Source organism: Aythya marila (assembly GCF_965140915.1).
Source record: "Aythya marila genome assembly, chromosome: 13".
Taxonomy (NCBI): Eukaryota; Metazoa; Chordata; class Aves; order Anseriformes; family Anatidae; genus Aythya; species Aythya marila.
In genome coordinates, this window is record NC_139054.1 from 13,834,444 (window position 1) to 13,854,910 (window position 20,467).

General features: G+C 41.4%; 1 protein-coding gene across 1 annotated transcript in view; it reads right to left on the reverse strand.

Annotated features, from left to right (window-relative positions):
* The window catches only part of IL1RAPL2 (interleukin 1 receptor accessory protein like 2), a gene marked incomplete at its 3' end in the record, with an annotated part of 337,194 nt that overhangs the window by 125,442 nt on the left and 191,285 nt on the right, over positions 1-20,467 (reverse strand). The window contains exon 5 of the mRNA XM_082770490.1: positions 18,865-19,018. Coding sequence (XP_082626616.1) covers positions 18,865-19,018 — 154 coding nt within the window. The remainder of the gene's footprint in view (positions 1-18,864; positions 19,019-20,467) is intronic.

Below are 20,467 nucleotides of genomic sequence, written 5' to 3' on the forward strand. Positions count from 1 at the left end.
TGCTCTTTTAACCTTATTTAGCATAAATACATGTGATTTATGGGGAGAAACCTATTTCATCCTCTTATTAACCTTGGCGTTATCTTTAGCCAGCCACTTTCATACTGCACTTGAGCTTCTCACAAATCTTGTACCCAGTAATTCCTGGACACCTCCCATTCATACGATGTGTTTTTACTTTCAATACAGAAAAAAAGAATAATCATAGTGATTTTGATTCTTACAGCAGTCTTCCAAAAGCCATTATCTTCATGTCTTATACAGAATTACAGTGTCTTACTGTTCCTCTATTTTTTACAAACCAACAAAACTAGCAAATAAACTAGCTTTTAAGGAGCAGAGAAGTGCAGGAAGATATAGAAAAGGAGGGTGGGTTGCACTGAGGATGCTCCATGTCTCACACAGCATTGCTTTGCTCCCGTGTCGTTGTCAGAAGGGACTGCTGGAGTGGATTGCCGTGCGGTTTGATGGCGCTGCACTGGGCAAGCAGCTTTGCAGAAGTTATAAAGAAAATGGGAGGTAACAGTAATCCCAGCTCATGGCTGTTCCACAGGTTAATTCTGGAATTGGAGGAGAGAAGATGAAGGGAATTCCTGAAGACGTGAAGTCAGAGCCAGGCTCTCAGCAGGTCTCACTTCGTCAGAACTCCAAGCAGCCAGTTAACAGGTGGTGGAAATCAGAAGTACATTGCACCAGAGCCGAGAAATGATTTGCTTGTGTACTACTTTTTTTTTTCTTTTTTTTTTTTTTTTTTTTTAAGATACCTCTTGTAGCTAATTCTGAATCCACATGCCTTACAATGACAGGAAACTTTTACAAGATCTTTAGCTATCACATGCTCCCAGCGAAGACAGTGTCTTGGCAGCAAGCAAAATTTCCTGCAGAAACTCATTTGTTAGTCTTCACGTCACAGACAGTTGTGGGGTTTAGTTTTCCTTTACTCTTACCCCTGCAGAATTCATTTCCAACAAACTGAGTGCAGACCGTGCCCACGTTATTAAGCTTCTTAGTTGTTCCCTAACGCAGTAGAGATCACTCATCAGGTGTCTGAATCAGGCACAGCCAGGTGAAAGGGCTGAGTGTGGAACTGACTTTTGTTGTTCTCTCCCTGTTTTGTTCCTGCTTTTCTCTTGAATCAGGGGAAAAGTTCTGAGAGAAGCTTGTTGCAGAAGTGATGGATGCCACCACTGTTAATTATTCCACCCGTTACAAGACAGAGCATAAATCACTTTTTGTCTGGTGCCTGTCACACAGAATTTATTCAGCACAAAAGGCACTGCAGATCTGTGATACGTCTCTGTTCTTCTCGTTACATAAGAGATAAAGATGTGCGTGTTTAACAAATACATTTATTTTAACGAGATGAAGACAGGCCCAATTCAAGTAGTAGCACTTTCTGAACAGTTTAATTATCTTTATTACTCAGTACACGAGTACAAGACAAGTTTTATTTTCAACATGGCCTTAACAACAGAGCATGGTTTTTGCCATTTAAGCTTCAAGTATCTGCAGCTAAAGATGCCATTCAGAGATGGAACTGCTGCACAAGTACACTTTGTTCAACACAAGAGCCAAGCATTCATTTCTGCCACCAGCTCTGTAAGAAAAGCTTCCTTATTTGCAGGGTATTGATTCAGCATAAGCTTCACATATACTTTCAAGTGTTTGGAATTAGAGGGCATTAGAGAAAGGGACTGTATGTTTTACAATGCCAGTGGCAGTCGCAGTGCTGTCACAGCTGGAAAAGCTGCTCTGGCCTCACGTAGTCGAGCTGGAGGTGAACAGAGGCAGCCCTGGGAGAAAGACAGCCCCTGTAAAGGTTTGCACAGGCACCATCTCTCTGAAGATCCTTTCCTGTTCAGCCAAAGTCTTGGACCATGCGACAGCCCTTAAGCATTGTGCTTAAACCTCACTGACTCGTAGGAGAATAAAACACTTTTTTTGCTGAACAGCAACAGACAACTGGATAAGGGATGGGCAACAGGCTCATGCTTAACCTTGGTCCCACAGAAATCAATTAAGACTCGTTAGTATCCTCCCGACATTTCAGACTACAGGAGTTAAGAGTCAGAACCAAGACCAGAAAGCTCAAGCAGCTCAGCAAGTGCTTCTCAACAGAGAAGAAGAGGAGACAGAGAACGAGCTCTGAGTAAACTCAGGTATGGAGCATCATTTCTGCAATACGCAGTAAGGCAGATACGCGTGGCCGCTGCGGGTACCACAGCATTCCAAGCGCTGCCTTTATTTTAAAATACGAGCACCTTACGACTCTGCAGAGGTGAGAAGACAATCCCAACACCAAGTGGATAAATTATTTTCCTGTTAAGAAGCAACTGTTCCCTCCACTCCTTCGTCCTCCCCTTGGTTTTCCTTCCGAATGAACTCTTCAACATAAAATGCATTTTTCATCTGTTCAATTCTTCGGGGACATTTTTAAATCTTGGCAATTTCACAAACGACTTCAATTTTAAAACCTGAAACTTGGTTTGAACTTAGTCCGTAATGAAGGCCTTTGCTGTGTTAAGCTTCCAAAATTACGAAAATGAAATGAAGCAGCAAAATCATTTGAGACTAGTTTACTGTGTGATAATCTTCACAGCTGGAAGTGCATATGTTTCTGTTTAGACTGGAACAAAGCATGGCTTGACGAGCTTGCTCTCCATGGCAAAGGAAACTTAACACCCACCAAAGATTTGCTCTCTTTCACAGAAATGGAAGCTCTTCTTTTCAGCCTCCTCCCCTCACCTGTTCCTTTCCTAATTCTTTAGCCCATGCATGGAAGCAGCTGTTCTCCAGCACTGCCATGTATGCGTGCCATGAACCAAATGCTCAAGTGTACACTGGCAGAAGACCACTGTGCATATTATTACATTTGATTAACATTAATGGGAAACATTATTATTGTTGATTAACATTAATGGAATCCACACTGTTCACTTCAGGTGGTTTGGTCCCTCATTGCACAAGGGAGTGACTGCAGGGATGGCACGCCCACAGCAGCGGTGCAGGGAGGAGGGCTGTCCTGGCTTTTGATGCTCTTCAGACTCATCAGATTTTGGTCAAATGGCCTTTAAATCAAAGGCTACCCTAAGATAAAACCAGCTTAATGTAAATTTGCTTCTGTATTCTTGATTTTTGCTATCGCAGTGGGTTTCTTGCAATCCATCACTATTTACGCACCTGGTTACTTTTTTTTTTTTTTTTAAATCTCCTACACTTCTCGCACTGTGGGTTGTTATTTTTAGTTTTCTTTGGTAGGCGCACGTTAGCCCTTGTTATGATGGTTACAGCTACACATACAAGTGCACTTACCAGGTTGCTCTTCTGTGCCATCCCAGTGACTTACAAACCTTCCCCTTTCAGGCTCAGATTTCTCCGGCTTGATCAGAGACCAGAGTTTATGTTGCTGTCGCCATTTTTGTTACAAGAAAAATCTCTCTTCAGCTGCTCTTTTTCTCTTTTGAAGGTCAGAAACTCAAAACCAAGGGCAAATTTAGAAAAAAATACTTTCATAATGTTCAAAGCCTCGCCCCTACCTCCCATGAATTTTACACCACTGCAAGTATCCACTTCAATGACTTTGTTCTTTGCACAAACCAGTATAAAGGATAGCACAGCCAACCACCTCACAGGTCAGGTCTCAGCCTCCCCCCTCTCAAACAGCTGACCTTGCCTGAAGAAAAGCAAAATGAGGCTGTAAAAAACAAGTCATGCCTACAAGGTTAATTTTAGCAGCTGCTCAGACAACGCACGCACTGTGCGTATGTCTAGACCGTGCGATGAGCTGCAGCACGGACAGCCTCCAGCAAGCACTGTCCTGCCTCCAGGACAGCCCTTGGAGCGATGAGCAGCACACTCACCACCACCCCACACCTCCAGCAGCACATCCGTTCTGTTGACAAATGAGCTTCAAACGAGAAATTGCAGCCACATGCTTTCAGGTGACTCCCAATCCTTTCTCTGGCTAAAAGGAAAATAGCACTTAGTATTTCCAAAGTGTTCCTGCTATGAAAGGGTTTACAGCAAACACTTTAAATAATGATTTTAAATAGTAATTGGTACACTAGGTCTTCAGACGAGAGAACAATCACTCTTGTTGTTACTTGTGTTATCTTGCAATGCCCTCTCCTGTGGCAAGGTCCTTGACAAACATAAAGCTGGTTCTAAATGAACAAGATCAACTCTTCAAATCCACCTCTGTAATAAGCAGCTGAGAATTAAACTTACAGGCCCTCAGTCAGTACAAAGCAGCATTGTCTCGTAGACTTTTACTGCTGATTTTTGCCAGTTGAGGCTCTGGATTGCTTTTAAGTCCCTGTTTTAGCCTCCTCTCCACCAAGTCTTTGGGGATATCTTCTGCTGACTGTTGGTGCTGGGTCACTGCAGCTGCCCTTTGGAGGCTCCCTCTTTTTAAATTATTTTTATGATAATACAGCACAACATGGTTGGAGGTTCTCAGCTAGACACGAAAGCATGCATTAAAATGGAGATCCTCAAATGCAAACACGGAAACGACCTCTGCTCCGATTTCACTTTAATTGGGCCCAGGTTTAAAGGGCACGGCCATGTCATGGATTTGAGAACCTGAATCGCCACTTGTCGTACTGCAGATGTGTCTGATCTCAGCTTCTGGGATTTGACTACGCCTTATATTTAGCAAATATAAGAACAACAAAAAGATTTGCTCTAATTTAGGCATCTTTGCTTCAAGATAAGGATCTGCATTTTCATTTCCTTTTCTTATTTTCATAATGTAAATCCAGCAAGCTGTTATTCACCAAGTATGCTACCAGCAGTGAAAGCAGAGAAACGCAAATGTCTGTAAATTAAAGCAGAATCAGAGCCATACGAGCACGCTAAGCCCAAACCAATCCTATTTAAAGGATAGAAACATGCCACGAGGTATACAAAAATAATTGATAATATTCTTGAAATGTAGTATCTTTACCAAAATGAGCACTCATCTGTTTTCCTTCATAGCCCAGAGAATTCAAACAAAAGAACAGCCTGTAATGTTTAGATGAAAATATATGCATTGCACAGTAACTTCTTTTTTAACCTAGACTTTATTATCAATTTTTTAAAATGTAATGTTTTAGCAATACTTTTCTGTCCTGCAGCTCCGCTCTTTTCACCCCTGGATACTTCAAAAGAAATCCTTACAAAGAGACCAACCTCTCTTGTTATGTTAGAAAAAAATAAAATCAAATCACTCTGTGTCATAGTGAAAGCACGAGAACAATTCAGAATCAAAGGAAGGGGATGTCATCAAAGGTCCTAGGAGATGATGAATAGCTTCAGGAAGGAAATGGGCTTTTTTTAATGCACAGCTTAACATTGTGAATGAATGTAAATATCTAGCCTGGCAGTGCAGAGGGATGGAGGAGTTTGGAGGGAAGGAGGATGGGGGTAGATACACAGTACACAGCAGGGCATACAGTAGTACACTGCAGATCTGGGGCTGAGTGTTTTCTTCCATGTTTTTCCTGAATTTTCACTGTCTGTCAAAGTAAACAGCTCCAATTATATTCAGCTGGATTGACACATACAGAGCTCAAGGCTGGGGAGAAGAATATTTCAATCAGCAGTTGAGTTACAGTAGGCATGAGGACATCAAGTTTTAGTCTCACTTCATCCTCCCCCTGACATTTTAAAATGTCGAGCTACTGTCCCTGTTGCTGCCTTGCTTCACACCTAGTCTGCAAGCGAGCAGGGGAAAGTTACCTGTTTACTGCACAAAAGGCTCTACATTATCACTATGGAGTTGAAAATGAGAACTATGTAACCGTAACGTTGGAGTAACAGTACAACAGCCACGTCAGGAACTATAACGTGGTCAATTCTCACTTGAAAGATGTGAGGCTGCAGATACCACAGCCCTGGAACAAATGGCTACGTCAGGGCTCGGTGCTGGATGGAGTCTAGCACGGGGCACAGCAAGCTCCTAGCTCCGTCGGTGGCTGCATTATGGTGCCAGGCAGCACCGGCGCTGCAGGGAGCTTCTCATGCACACTGGGGCGAGTTATAAATTCCTGTCACCTTCAGCTGAAACCCGTGTGTCAGCAGCAGAGCCAGTGAGGAGCACCTCATCATAAGGAACAAAGCTCTTTTCTTACACCAAAGACAAGCAGGTGCAGCAATGCAATATTTAAACCCTACAAAGTCCTTATTAAATGTGACAGCAACAGCTGTAGCAGCTAGAGCACTAGCAGAACAAGGAAAGGAATTAAAGCCCTTTTGAGGACTAGAAAAAGAAAACAGGTACAATTTTAAATATTGAAATGAGGTCTGGGCTGGTAGGGAACAGAGATATGGTGACAGGTAGCTTGAGATCTCGGAGATGCTGAAAGCTGTTCCTCTGACCCTCCCACAACTTAATAAAAAGGAATAATCTTTACTTCTTTCCAGTGAATATCTTTCACATTGAACTATTATACAGAACTCCTACTTCTTATCCTCAGAGCGTGCTGGGTCAGATTAAGCTCTCCCCTACATCACCAAATCTAACTGAAACAAACTTCAGCATTTGTTTATGAAATAGAGAATTCCAGCATGATGCCAGAGCTGTGAACAGTTATGAAGGGAACTATTCCTGTTAGCCAGGAGGAGAAGCAGAAAACAGAAATAAAACCCAAAAAAGGGTATTTTCCCTGTAGGTAGAACTATACCACATGTACATTTTAGACAGGCCCAGCTTCTGTGACTGCCTTTCTGGAATGAATGTCTTGACAACTATCCTTGAGGGAATGGCTGGAAATGCTTTACCATGCAGCTTCAGTTGTGTTGGTGTAATCCACAGGAACTTGACTTGTCCTGTATGGGAAACCTCTAATAGGAAAGACATTTTTTTCTTTGGTAAATTTGCTTCAAACAAACAATTCCAAGTGAATTAAATTCAATATACGAGTGAACTATGAAAACCTCATTTCCCATAGGTTCTGTGAAACCTGTCAAAGACGAGGACATCATCCAAGTGTTTCATAAGGTGGGAAAGTGCTAAAATTCCTCTTTGACAAAATGACTTTTATCAGAAAACTCACATTTCTTCAGGAACGGGATGCTTTGGTTAGGTTTTTCACCAGTTTCTCTGCCTATACCACCCAGTATCACATAGCCCCTTCCTCTTCTTCTGTCATCAAAGCCATGCTCAAAGACCTGCTGTCCGAGCACCTCTCGTTCCTGTTTTATTTACAAATTAAGGTGCCTGTTTGCATTAGGCTGTGTCCCAAGGGAAGCACAACTCAAATAATGCCTCTAAATCAGATCACTTCACTGCACATAGTCACATATAAATGCACAGATCTGGAAAACAATATTCTCCTTAAAAACATCTGCCTAACTCTGGCTTCTAAGGGCACCCAGAGGTTACGGAGCTGTCAAAGCCCTGGCAGGGTCACAGCTCCCTTGTTCCAGATGCCCCTCTTTCCAATTTAGAAGAAAAAGAAGCACGTCAGTGTATTCCAGAGAAGTCCTAAGGGCGTACGTGGCTTGTGGCAAATTGGTACCTTCCCTGCCAGAACCTGTAATCACTCATAGCCCGGGATGGGCAACTCAGCTATCCACAACTGGATCACTAATGTGCTATGTACTCTATAAAGCTGAAAATCCATCTGGTGCTTGCGTCTAGTCTGCTTTGATATAACCAGAAACCTTTATCATCTCAAGCCATTATGAAATTATCTTAGACCAATTCCCTACACCTGGCACTAGCCAAGATGAAACAGAATTGGAGCCCACGCAGAAAACTGCCCCTTACTAGTATTAACAGTTCCTTTGGTCCTTAGCTGGGCTACAGCAGAAAAAAACAGAGAGGATAAGAGCCCAAAGGTGCCTTCCAAATTGACAACTATATTGTCTATTAATCTTACTGTTTAATCACTTCGATTTGCAATTCTACTCCTTATCTTTCCTGGGCTTTTTCAGAGTGCTTCAGCCCACAGGGCTTGTCATAAACAATCCCTCTGAGAGCTTTTCATTTTAAGCTGAAGAAAAAGATGAAAAGTTAAATCACTTACTGTTCCCTTCCCATTGGTTGCAAATTGATTTTATTTACTGAAATATGCTTGCATTGCAAAACCCACTCAACACATACAGTAAATATGTCAGTACGTGAAAGTCAAACCCAACCTAGTAGCTACCCATTCTTTGAAATACACTGGAATCATAAGCACCTAAATACAAATTTATTGAACGCTGATTTTTCTCCTGCTTACAAGAGGTCAATAACGCCATCAAAACCAAAAAGTAGCTTGGTTGGTACTGACAAAAATTAAGAATAAGTATTTCATACTGCTCCACTGTCTGAAAGACAGATAGGATACTTAACACACCAAACATATTTTTGCATGTCCTTTCAACTCAAAAACTGCATGACACAGAACAAACATCGGTAAGTTATTAGCTTCAGTCTTCTGGAGAACATCATAAGAGTACACATCAGAGCCTGCAGCAATACCACCACTGTCAGATCTCATAAGCTAAACAGGGTCAGGCCAAACAGGCGCTTGAATAAGACACCTTTGAGAATCACATAAGTGCGTCGAGAAGAATAGTGCTGACAATTCAGAAGTGAGCACTATTCCTTCCACAGCAGAACTTCTCATCTCAGATATTCAGCAGCATAAACCAGCTCTGAAAGGCGTCAGCATTGTGCTGAGAAAACATAACCCTAATCTTCAGCTAAAGGTACTGCAGCTCACCTATTAAAATTTCCCCACTCTTTTCAAAGGAAGGAGACAGGCTTTGCTTCCTCCGCTCGCATTACTTAGGAGACAAAACATTACTCAAGATTTGCAGTGTTTCTCTGGGAGGGTGGGAAGGCTCCATTTTTAGTGGGTAAAGCAATCTGCTCGCTCATGTGTATCTATTTTACCATTAGCAAAATCGTTTCAGGGGCAGTGTTACTCTGTGTCTGTGCATCTATCTGCCTATTTATTATTAATAAAGAAGAATGAGCATCCAGCCTACATTTTCGTGATGAAGGAAGCCTCTTTTATATAGGAAATGAAAATGTACAAGTTTATTTCAGCGGTTGTGCTTTACCTCGCTGTTGTGGGCAAAAAACCCACAATCCTATCATTTGTACTAAATCACCTCTGCTACCGAAAGCACAATACACTTCGAGGATGTGGCTCAGCAGCTCCCAGAATAAAAGGCAATTCTTAAAGGGGGAGCTCATATCTGACATTTACAGTATATAGTAAGTGATTCAGCAAGCTACAGTTGCTGTGCACAATGACAGATCAGCGGATAAACGAGCAACCGATAACAAGTGTGGAAGCCTTGGCTGTCCACATCAATAAATTAGAAATACCAAATAACCGATGCTACAAACTACAAACTGCTGATTTAAAGCTGAAGGAAAAAAACACTAGATGATGTTCAAGAACACGTCAGAGAACTAGGGGGCATCACAGGTCAATAAAATCTAACTCTATTTGCCATTCTAATTACTTTGCATGTTCATGAGCTAGGAAAGCAGTTTGTGAAGCTGTAAGTAAAGCGCCAGGAGTACTGACACCATATATAATTCATAGGCTGCAGCATATTGCTACATTTCTCATTGCCCTTAGAACTTGTACTTTCTCCAGGAAATATGGAGGTAATACTTAATGTTTATCTTCCAAACTCGTTTTTCATGAGCCCTGTATTAACAGGTCACTCTGGTGAATGGGAAAGCCATCAATCTGGATCATTTGAGGGCCTGAAATGAAGGAGCTTTTACCCTTGTGGATATATTGCGTTGTCACTTCAGCGGCGGCACAGTTCACACAGCATCCACGAATGGGCTTGTGCTTCTGCAGACACTGCCCAGATCCTCGGCTTGCTGATTCTGATGAGGCACCCTTGAAACCAGCACACTTGGGTCAATTTATCAGGACCTTGCTGGGTGTCAGGTGAAAAGGAGACGTTACGAGACAGAACATGACTGCGTGTAGCACTTCTCCCAGGCGAACAGACGCCTGCACTGTACTGATACCTTGCTGTTGCTTTAATTTTCCTGTTGACTCTCTGCAAACACACAAATCCCTGCAGATTTACAGTGGGGTTTTTGTGTGACTGAACAAGGAGTGCTCTGAAAGGGACAGAGAAATTGCTCCATTTTCCAAATGTGGCCAAAAGCAACTGGCCACATTTCTCTTTCTGGATCACACTGTTTGCCTGAGGTAGTTAGGAAAAATGAAAGGCACCAGAGAAATTACTGGCTATTAAGTGTGCTCTGACCACAGAAGCATGTTTAGCTGTCTACAGCTGTTAATGGGATGCTGCTGGCCAGACACAGAACAAGTCAGAATCCAGGCTTTAAGATAAACACTTCACTGTAAGAAACAAATCTAGTATTTACAAAGCACAAACCTTGATAAATATTAATACAAATGACATAAAATATATCAAAAGAAAAGGCTAATTTTTGTCACTTCCTATACGTTGCTTTAAATAGACAGTTATTTCTTCAATGTTTTGAAGAACTCAGCTGTGAAATTCATTTCCTGGTCTTTTAGTATCATATTTGTCAGCACTTAACTCATTTCTGACTCGGTTCCTGTCAGAAAAAGGAAGGCTCCCTTCAGATAATCAAAATACTGTACGACATAATTCATCATTTTAATGAAAATGTAGCAGAGGAAATGCTGAGAACAATATCTCCCACTAATGGCCTTTTGAAGTCAGTAAAAACTTGAGTGGGTTGCTCTGTCTTTGCATTTAATAAAAAAGTGATTCCCTGACTCTGTCAAGATATTGCAAACAGAGAGAAGGGATGAAGTCTTGCTATGGAAATGTTACATTACAGCAGCAAGAAAATGTCACTTCAGATATGACGTAATGTTAACATGTCAACATTAGGAGGGAACAGGGAGGATTTTCTGTCTCAAAATGATCTGTAGCATCCTTCCCAGAGACAGGATTTCTGCAATTCAACTTGTTCACTTTCAGATTTCTTTTTTGAGTTTAAGCAGCATCTCCTTTTGACAGTTATAACAGTAGCCACAAGCAAGCTGATTTTATCTTCCCCTTTTGTTCTTGCAAATATTTCCCCCCCAACAATAAGTTCTTAATTTATTCTCTCTTTTGGACTAAAATAATATTAAAAGTCCTGTTACAAAAAGTGCTAAAATGTGTTTTCCAGAAGGGAAGGGCCCTGCTGCCTTTACCACTCTAAGTGCAGTTCATTGGCCCACAGCATGTACTAACACTTCCCAGTTTATTATCTGCCCTGTTTAAGCTATGGTTGATGAAAATCTGAAAACGTCTACATTGTTTTGGCCTCACCTGCTCTGGCTGGTTAACCACTGTATCCTAGCTTGTGACATGACAAGAGAATGGTACCTAAAGCCCAACGTGGAGAGCAGGCAAACCTCAGGGAAGCCACAGTGAGCCTCCTTCTCCCTGCATCTCCCCAGGGTGTGATGGTTACAGTGGGCACACGTTGGGCCTTCAGCTGCAAACTGTTCATCTCCTGCCAAGAAAGAGCTCCAGCTAGAGCACTCGCACGGGATACGAGCCAGGACAGGCACCCTTGGCCATATGTTGAGAATTGCCAAGCACTGAGAGTGAAGTGAACATTGTTTAGGGTGGGAAGAAGGCCTAAAGCTGCCGAGTCAGAAGAGAAGGGCAAGAAGGAAAGGCGTGCTCCTGGGTCCAACTGCTGCAGACAGCCTCAACACCACTTTAGATGTGATACAATTCTGGTAAGCCCTCAATAAGGGAAATTTTTCATTTGGAGCTAGAAAAGAGCTCTCTAGGAGGAGCAGCTGTTGCCAGGAAAAGAGAAACAGCTCCAAATGCAGCAAACACCTCCCATCCTTGGCAGCACCGGCCATGCAAGTACGGGAGGAGGAGCAAACCCTGAAGGCCAGGCTAACTCCCACCACACACGTCACCACGCTTTGCTTTGGAGTGCTTTTAAGTCTGTTTCATCAGAAAAATTCATAAGCTGCCTATGGCCCTCCTTGAAATATTTTCAGATTTGTTTGAGACAACAGGCGTTGTGACCTGTGTTTGAAAAGACAGATAAATACAAGAGAGAGGAGCAGCTCTCACCAGTACCACAGGTCAAAAACAGACATGAAAATACCCCTGCACTTCAAGCATCCTCCAGATCCTAGGGGGTAGGTGAGATGCACAGTGCTGCCAGGAACTGGAATCTGCCTTTGGTGACAATTCCGTTAGCTAAAAGAAACTTCCTGTGAAATACCAATTCCAAACATTTTTGGAGCAGGAGCCATCAAAACTTCTAATTTTAGGAATGCTGAAAGACACCAGTAATATATCTCAGTAGCTATATGCATTATTAAAAATCACATACACACAAATCAAATGAAAACCTCTCAGTTCACAGGAAGAAGTCATTTGACAAAACAAAGTAAGAAATATAAAATCTTGCAATACGATCTCTGATACTAAAATTATTAAACAGAAATAGTTATTTCTGCACAGTGCTCATTTAACACACTATTGCCTTATTTGGTGATCCAATGGGGTTAATAACTGATACTCCATCCCACCCCCAAAGAAAAGGCTCTGGGGCACAGACCATGAAGTGACAACAGGGCGAGAACGCATCTGGCCTCCTCCAGGACCCCGAGGCTCTGCCCTCCCTGCACGGAGCACTGCCAGGCAGAGATGTCAGAGTTACTTTGGGTACCAAAAGCAGTACAAATATTTTAACTAGCTCTGCTGAAAAACTCCTTCGGAGTTAACTTAGAAATCCCTACAGACCAGAGCTTTGTGCGACAGGCACGTCCTCAGTATTGCTTCAGGAATCTCTGCTGACTATGTTCGGTTTCTGTGCTTTTCCTCCTTAGCTACCTGCTTTTTTAACCTGTGTCTTATGTTGACCCTGCTTTTATGTATATCCAATTCCCACCTGTATGATGATATTCAGAGCTCAGTGACCTTTCAGAGCTAAACTGTTGGTTTTGTGTTTTTTTTTTTTGGTTTTTTTTTTTTTGATAAGTAACTACTTAAGCAATACTGAAGCATTTCATAAATTCACTGCAGATTTGCCAAACTGCTTGTGACAAAGCATAACGACATTAGGATAGAATTATCATGAAATATTTTCAGGTTTTTAAGCAAATAATAATACTCATATTTTACACCACAAAAGTAAATCCCTTATAATAGCTGGAATTCCAAATGAGGTATTGCAGTTCAGTTCAAACACACTTTTCATTTACTTTAATACTTTTTTTTTTCTGCAGTTTCCCTGTCAACAGCCCCAAATGCTGTCAATCCACATGGCATTCCTGTGACTATGTTGAGAACACTTTATCTGCTGTAAGCTGATAAGGCTTAGGGTGCACATACAGATTACTGCAGGTGAAAATTTGTGACTGATCAGCATCCATTGGTTCCTGCCAACCTGCCACTAGCTCCCACTAAAAATGATGTGAAATAGCATACCCAGCTTACAGAGGGCTAAAATATACAGAAAAGCAACTCCCACAAAATAGGGATGTACTTTTTAGCTCAAACTCTCCCTTATTCTCTGGTAGCTTGTCTCTGTCCCTGGTGCTGTTGGAAGCGTGACTAATTGTTGGCGTTTTCAAATCCAATTCACCCCCTTGGTTTAAAAATAGCAAATCGCCATCAATCGCTTCTGCTAACAGAGGGGTCCCAAGCACACAAACAAAATCTAGCAACGGCAGCAGGTGTAATTTGAAAAGTGAGCAGTGTAATGAGATCTGAAAGAATTTAATTGAAAAACTATGAGCAAAGAGTGAATTCAGGCAGAATCATTCAATTCATGTAGCCATGTGGAATAATTTGTCATTTAGGACAGTCAAAACAAATACTGCTGTACAAATGGCTTTTAGAAACAGCCAGGCATTTTAGCAGTCTGTAAGAAGGAAATGATGGAGATGAAGATAGAATTGGGCTTGAAGGAAACTCAGAGGACAGGGCTGCTGGATGGAGCAGCCCAGTAAATCCTGCATGTCATTCCAATACATCACTGGCACTTTATGAAACCGGTCAGATGGCCACCTTCTGTTGTCAATTTGGAAAATAATGCTCCAGTACGAGTTCACAAATCACATCAAGGCAAACTCTCCCACCAACACAGCTGCCCATGGAAAAGCACACCCCTGCAAGGCAGCCCCACCTGCCAGGGAACACCCGGCTGTCCCACGACACCGGGGCTGGCTCCTTGCTCAGGAGGAACCCCCTTTCTCCATCTTCCCGCTTACAGCTACTTCCATCTTCTTACAAGCCTATTTCCTCACAGACCTGTGTTCCAAGCACATAAAAGTGCTTATTGAAAATTAATAAGTTCTGATAATGTTGATTATCTGTATATTTTTATGTTCGTTTTTCAAGCTGGATACACTCTTCTTCTCTTATTAAACCCTGAGTGGTTTTGTTCAATTTTCAGGTTTTAGAAACCCTAAATCACAGGTGCTAACCTCATCTTTCCATCCACAACAAAACCACCAAGAAGCAAAGCGAAAACGTTTTTGTTTTCTTTTGCTTTTTACAGACTGAAGGGTTACATGTTACTTGCTAAGTGATAATGCTATTGTCATGTTTATTCAGTGAAAAGGGCTGACGAGACTTGTTTCACATCTGTCTGCATAATATAACAAACCCACGAAGAACTAGTGATGAAAAAGCTGTTTTCTTGACAACCTATTATTCTTAAATGCACCCAAACAGCAAGATGTAGGCATTGCTTATTAGTGCTGTATTGTAGCTCAGGATTTTGTCCCCATAAATATTTTGTGTCAAAGTATTTTTCACGTATATTTTAGGCTGAAAGCCTTTTCCTTACAACCCCAAAGAAGAATAATTTCTGAAGCCTTTTATCATCCTAAACGCCCTCTCCCATACCTTTCCCATTGTAGCCACCCCATGACATTGGAAGCCACGTACAATACTCCACCAGCCCTTGCTACAAATGCCTTTTAACCTGTTTGATTTGTGCTCTACTTGTCTACTATTAAGACCCAGATTCCTTTTTATTTCTGACAGCTGGCAGATGTTATGTTGATGGTTTCAGTTTCTATATATGAGTCCAGCAACCTTTTCTTTACTAATTATCTCATAGCAGCTAATAGAATGACTTGGTCACAGGAGGAAGAAAAGGAACGTGAACTCCCCTTTTACCTCTAACTGAGCCATTGAGATCTCCCATTTGGGTCTACAAAAGTCAAAAGGCAAGACCGGAGTTGAGGAAAATAGTTCCCAAGGACTGGCACATGCTGTCTTTGCAGCTCCTTTCTGCAGCCACAGCCACTCTGGTTGATTAGGACACAAAAATCTGATAAACCAATCCTACAACAAGGAGTATTTATGTGCCAATGGTTCAACATCTGCCATAGCCAGGTCCTATTTGCTGCATGAAGAGGCTTGAATATTTATATGACCTGTGAATTAATTTCTGGATCTTTTAATTTTTATTAGATGCACAATACTCATACCATACAAACAGCTGCATGTATTACACATATCCTATGCAAATATTGCTCATTTCTGCCTCCTCTTTTCCCCATGGATTCTGAAAGATCCCGTTTGGAGAGCATAAACATGGCAAGTGTGGCAACACATAAAAAAACATGTACGAAGTCACTGTCTATCACTTGTCTACAAGTTATTCCCACAAAAGTAGACCTCTGTTCTGCATGTTCTCCACTTATGACACAACTGCATGGCTTTTAAAATTAATTTTAATTAAGTAAATAACTTAAATTGACTTAAGCAGTATTGCAAGTATTGCATACTTCAGTGGATGCCTGAAAGGCTACAGGGAAACTAGCCCAGCCTCCTCTCTAGCCATGGCAGTGCAGCTCTCCTTGCTCAAGGGAGCTGTGGAGTTGCCTGTTTCCCTGTCAGAATAACTCTTTGATAACAATTTGAGGTTACCATGGCTGCTGGCAGTGGCCAACAGGGTCTTGCTGTTCAAGATCTGTATTGTTAGCGGAACTCAGGCACACGTACTTTCCCAAATGTCAATTCAGGCATGTTAATAAGTAACTGCAATAGAAACAGCATTAGAAAGTCCCTGCAGAGCAAAGAGCCTCCGAAAGCAGTAGGCAAGATCCTTTTCTCCACATCTGCATTACAGGCTAGCAGAGATAATTCTACCACGGCTTTGCTGGTAAGCCTGCAGCAGTGTTTGCAAATGGTGATTTATACAGAGCAGCGTGTTCAGCAGTCTGAGCTCTGGTCCCATCCTACCTGCTCCTGGTACAGTGCTGTGTTGCGACAAGAACTCAGTTTTCAGACAGGGGAATAATGGGGCCCAGTGCACCAGCAATTCCAGTACAACAAAGACATGGGCATACTGGAACAACTCTGGTGAAGGACCACAAATGCAATTAAGGAACTGGAACATCTATCATACAAGGAGAGGCTGAAAGAGCTGAGGTGCGTCCATCTGGAGAAGAGAAGGCTCAGGAGGATCTGATCCATGTGTATAAACACCTGGTGGGAAGGCATCAAGAAGATGCAACCAGAGTGTTCTTAGTGGTGCCTCATGAAAGAATAAGAGGCAATGGGCACACAAAATGCAGTAAAAGAAATTCTGTTTGAACATAAGAAAAATCTTCTTTAGTGTGAGGGTGGCTCAACATGGTGGCAAGTTGCCCAGAGAGGTTGTAGAGTCTCTGTTCATGGAGATATAATCAGAGGGTGTCCAGGCATAGCCCTGGGCAGCCTGCTTGAGCTGATCCTGCTGAGCTGGGGGCTGGACAGGATGATCTCCAGAGGTGCCTTGCACCTACATCTGAACTAGCCCCAGGGTAAGCAAGTTCTCAGGATGTGTGCTAATAACAACAATAATATGTAGTTTTCCTTCTGCCTAAAGTGAGACATATTCTTCAAACAAATCCCTAAATATGTCATGCACCAGCTCCAGCCTGTGATCTTACCTGCCTCAGAAACCACCAGCCACGCAACACAAGTAATCCTCTGCTGTTTGCTGTTTGAGTTTTATCACCCTTGCCCCCTCTCAACAAGCTGAAACCATATGCATGTAAAATTCACAAACCGAAACAAACCAGAAACAGGACAAAGAAACTTTACAAAGCAACAAGCTGCATGATCATATGCTTACATAGTCCTGTGTATTACATTTGTATCTCCTAACGTTCAGGTCATCGTCTACATAAACTTTCTAGGTTATTATAGATAACTAGAAATTTGACCAGCAAACACACGTCAGACACGTCTCCAAAATGCTTAAACCTGGAAAAAGTATTTGGCTAAAATTCATCTATTTTTTCTATAAATGGAGATGGCTTCTATATTTCTGGCATTGTTGTAATGCTAAATACATAACGTATGCACATAGGTGCTTTTATGAACTAAAGGACATTTAATTTAATGCAAATTCCACATCAAATTACAAGGGAGACAATCTTCTGGTTCTCAAGCATTTTGCAAAAAGGAGAATACTTGCATATTTCATACTTACGTTTTTGATAATTCACACCATAAACAACAGAATAAATAACTTTAACACATACTGTAGTTAGTTTAGGACAAAGTCATTAGATTGTTAAGTATTAACATACCACACGTTCATATAATGATGAAGAGAACACACCAGTTCTTACAAGGTCATGATAAGAGGCAGAGCACACTATCGGTAATCTAAAGAATATCCATCATGTGGAATTGAATTAGATGCATCTCATTTTCACTTTGTCAACCTTACTTCATATTCTGGTTGAAGACCAGCACGCTACCTAGGATAGCAACTATCCCCAAGGTATGTATTACATCTTCATTTGACAGGTCTGGGGGCAGGTAGGTCAAATCAATACTTTAGAGATCTGTCCATGGTCCAAAATGGACAATAAAAAATCACATGATATATGAGTCTGGCACAGAGGGAAAATAACACGTTTAAGAATGAGGAATAACGATAAGAAAAGAAAAATGGATTTTGCTGAAAACAAAGGGAAGAACTGTATTTCAAGATCGTATTAGAGATACCATAGGGACTAATTCTGTTTGGTACAAGAGAATACGTTTCTACTTATCACCACTTCATGTAGGACCCATTTTAATGAGTATGTCAGCACACAGGAAAAAAAAAAAAACTAACCATTTGTTTATATGGTTGTGTGAAAAGGCTGAAAAATCTTAGCTGTTTTCAGATACTTGCAATGTTCCACAGACATTGAAGGCAAAATAATAATTACAGATGTCATACCGTACAGTGGAATGGAAAGGAATCAGGAATGCAGGGGTAGGCAACACTTGTATACCCATTCATTATTGATACTTGACAAAAAGTGATGGAAAAACATTGTTGACTAGATTACTACGTGGACTCAGAAACATAAACTGTATGAGCCTCCTGATAAGTAGGTTACTTCTTGACAGTCCAATGTTCCTAACTTCATTCTAGGAATAGGTTGTGCCACACTCTTCAGTGAAGATAACCCCTAGACTAGAGAAGCTGACCATCATAAATTAAACCAAAGATAAAATATGTGGAATAATCACTCCAAAAAATAAATCAGTGATTTATGATGCCCCTTTTGGCTTTGCTATATTCTAGGACAAACTTCACTAGAAGTCTGTTTATATGGGTTCACTCAGCTTCTCCTGTATGTAAGCATTAACGATGAAACTGGAATCTGAATTTCTTCCAGCATATGAGCTGAGCTTAGGTCTGTTCTACCCTTTGTTTTAGGATCAGCATTTCCAGGTTTTGTAGAGAGCAAAAGGTAGTGGTCATCTTCTGTGGAATTTTGTAGGTCTTGACCTAAATTTCTCCTAGTCTGAGACTACTTGGCCATCAGGGTTTGGTTTGGACTTATTTCTATCAAAGAGATGCACTGACATGTGAAAATAGTTTGCATTCATTTTAAAAGTTCATTTTTTCTATTGGCATAAAACAAGGATTCTTACCAGTAACTTTCAATTCAACTGTTCTTCGTATAAGCTTGCCTTCAAACTTCAGTTCACAGGTATAGTTTCCTCCATCTTCCTCCTGGACTTCTTGTATTAAAAGAGTATTTCCCTTCTGAATTACAATACTTCTCCACATTTTTGGCTTACATTCCTGCAGAAAAAAAAAAGCAACAGCAAAGAAACACTGTAATATTTCCCAGCTTGTATGACATAGGATTGTGTTGCCTGATCAGATTTTCAGTATTATATACATAAGTAAACAACCTCAATATATTTTGCAATTAAAATTCAAATCTAATTTCAGAAAGCATGGAGATCTGGAACTGGAATTTATCTGAAGACAGAAATTGCACAGAATTGTTTTTAAAGTTCACCAATTCCCACTGTATTACATGGGCCATGTTTAGTATGTGGTGCCCTGAAGCAATAGCTAAGTATCTTCTCTTTTTCATGATGGACAACTGCCAAGATCTTTATTTTAGGATGGACCATTAAAACACATCTCTGTTTGAAGGGAGCATAGGCAACATCTGTTAAGAGCTAGCCTGGAGACACACTTTACGCACAGTCTCAGCCTCATTTACCAACAGAAGAACACAGGAAGAGCAGCAGCAGTTTTGTGAGCAAGAGAATTTGAGAAACCTGGTTTCCTTATGGCCTTGTGTCTCATCAGTGGCTTCTCTTACATCTAACAAGGTGTGAGCTCTGATTCAGCCCTTTCCCATCCCTGGGCTCTTTGTAGCATCACCCCATGTGCATCATCTGGTGGAGTACGTGGTTCTGATGGTCTGCAACTTCTACTGACTTTCCCTGGCAGATGTTAGATTTAGGTTCGTCCCTATGCACTGCGGTCCTACTGGAACAGCGTTTGAGTCCTGTACAGAGTGTGTTACACAGGAAGAGATGGCTCTTCTTTTCCTAATGTACTGCATCCTTGCAACCAGACCAGTCCCTTTCCGCACTAATGGTACTCAGGATACCTCTTGAAATGCTCTGAACCACTGTGCATGGACACAGTCCTACCACTGTCTCTTTAAAATGGTACCTTAGGATGATATGTTTATTGCCTCTCAGTAGCTTTAGCATCAAGTCTGTTCTGCGCACAAACAAAATCACGCCTTTCTCAGTTCTCTAAAACACTGAGTACTCTGGTTAATTCTGCTTTCCAGAGCATAGAAAGCAACACAGTTAGGACTCAAGTACCTTTAATGCCATTTATTCCCTCTCTCAAGGTGGCAACATGGAATGAGCTCTCAGACTGCGAATAACAATCCTGCATCACCATCAGCAGCAGGCTCACCAATTTCTGAAATTCACATAAAGAGCCCTGATCTACACCCCATTTTCTGTCTGCCTGCAGTAGCAGTGTCAAACATACAGCAAACAAAACAGAACAGAGCTTTCTTTCTTTTAAGAAACAACCAAACAAGAAAACATGTTGACATGCAAATATAGTGTATGACAGCAAAGGATTGGAATGACATAAATACTATTTTTTCATGAGACTCCATGCACGCTCTAAATCTACAATGTCAGTTTCTAAAGGAGAATAATAAAGAAGTAAAAAGGCGAGACAGTGAGCTTCTGCCCTTGCACCTGA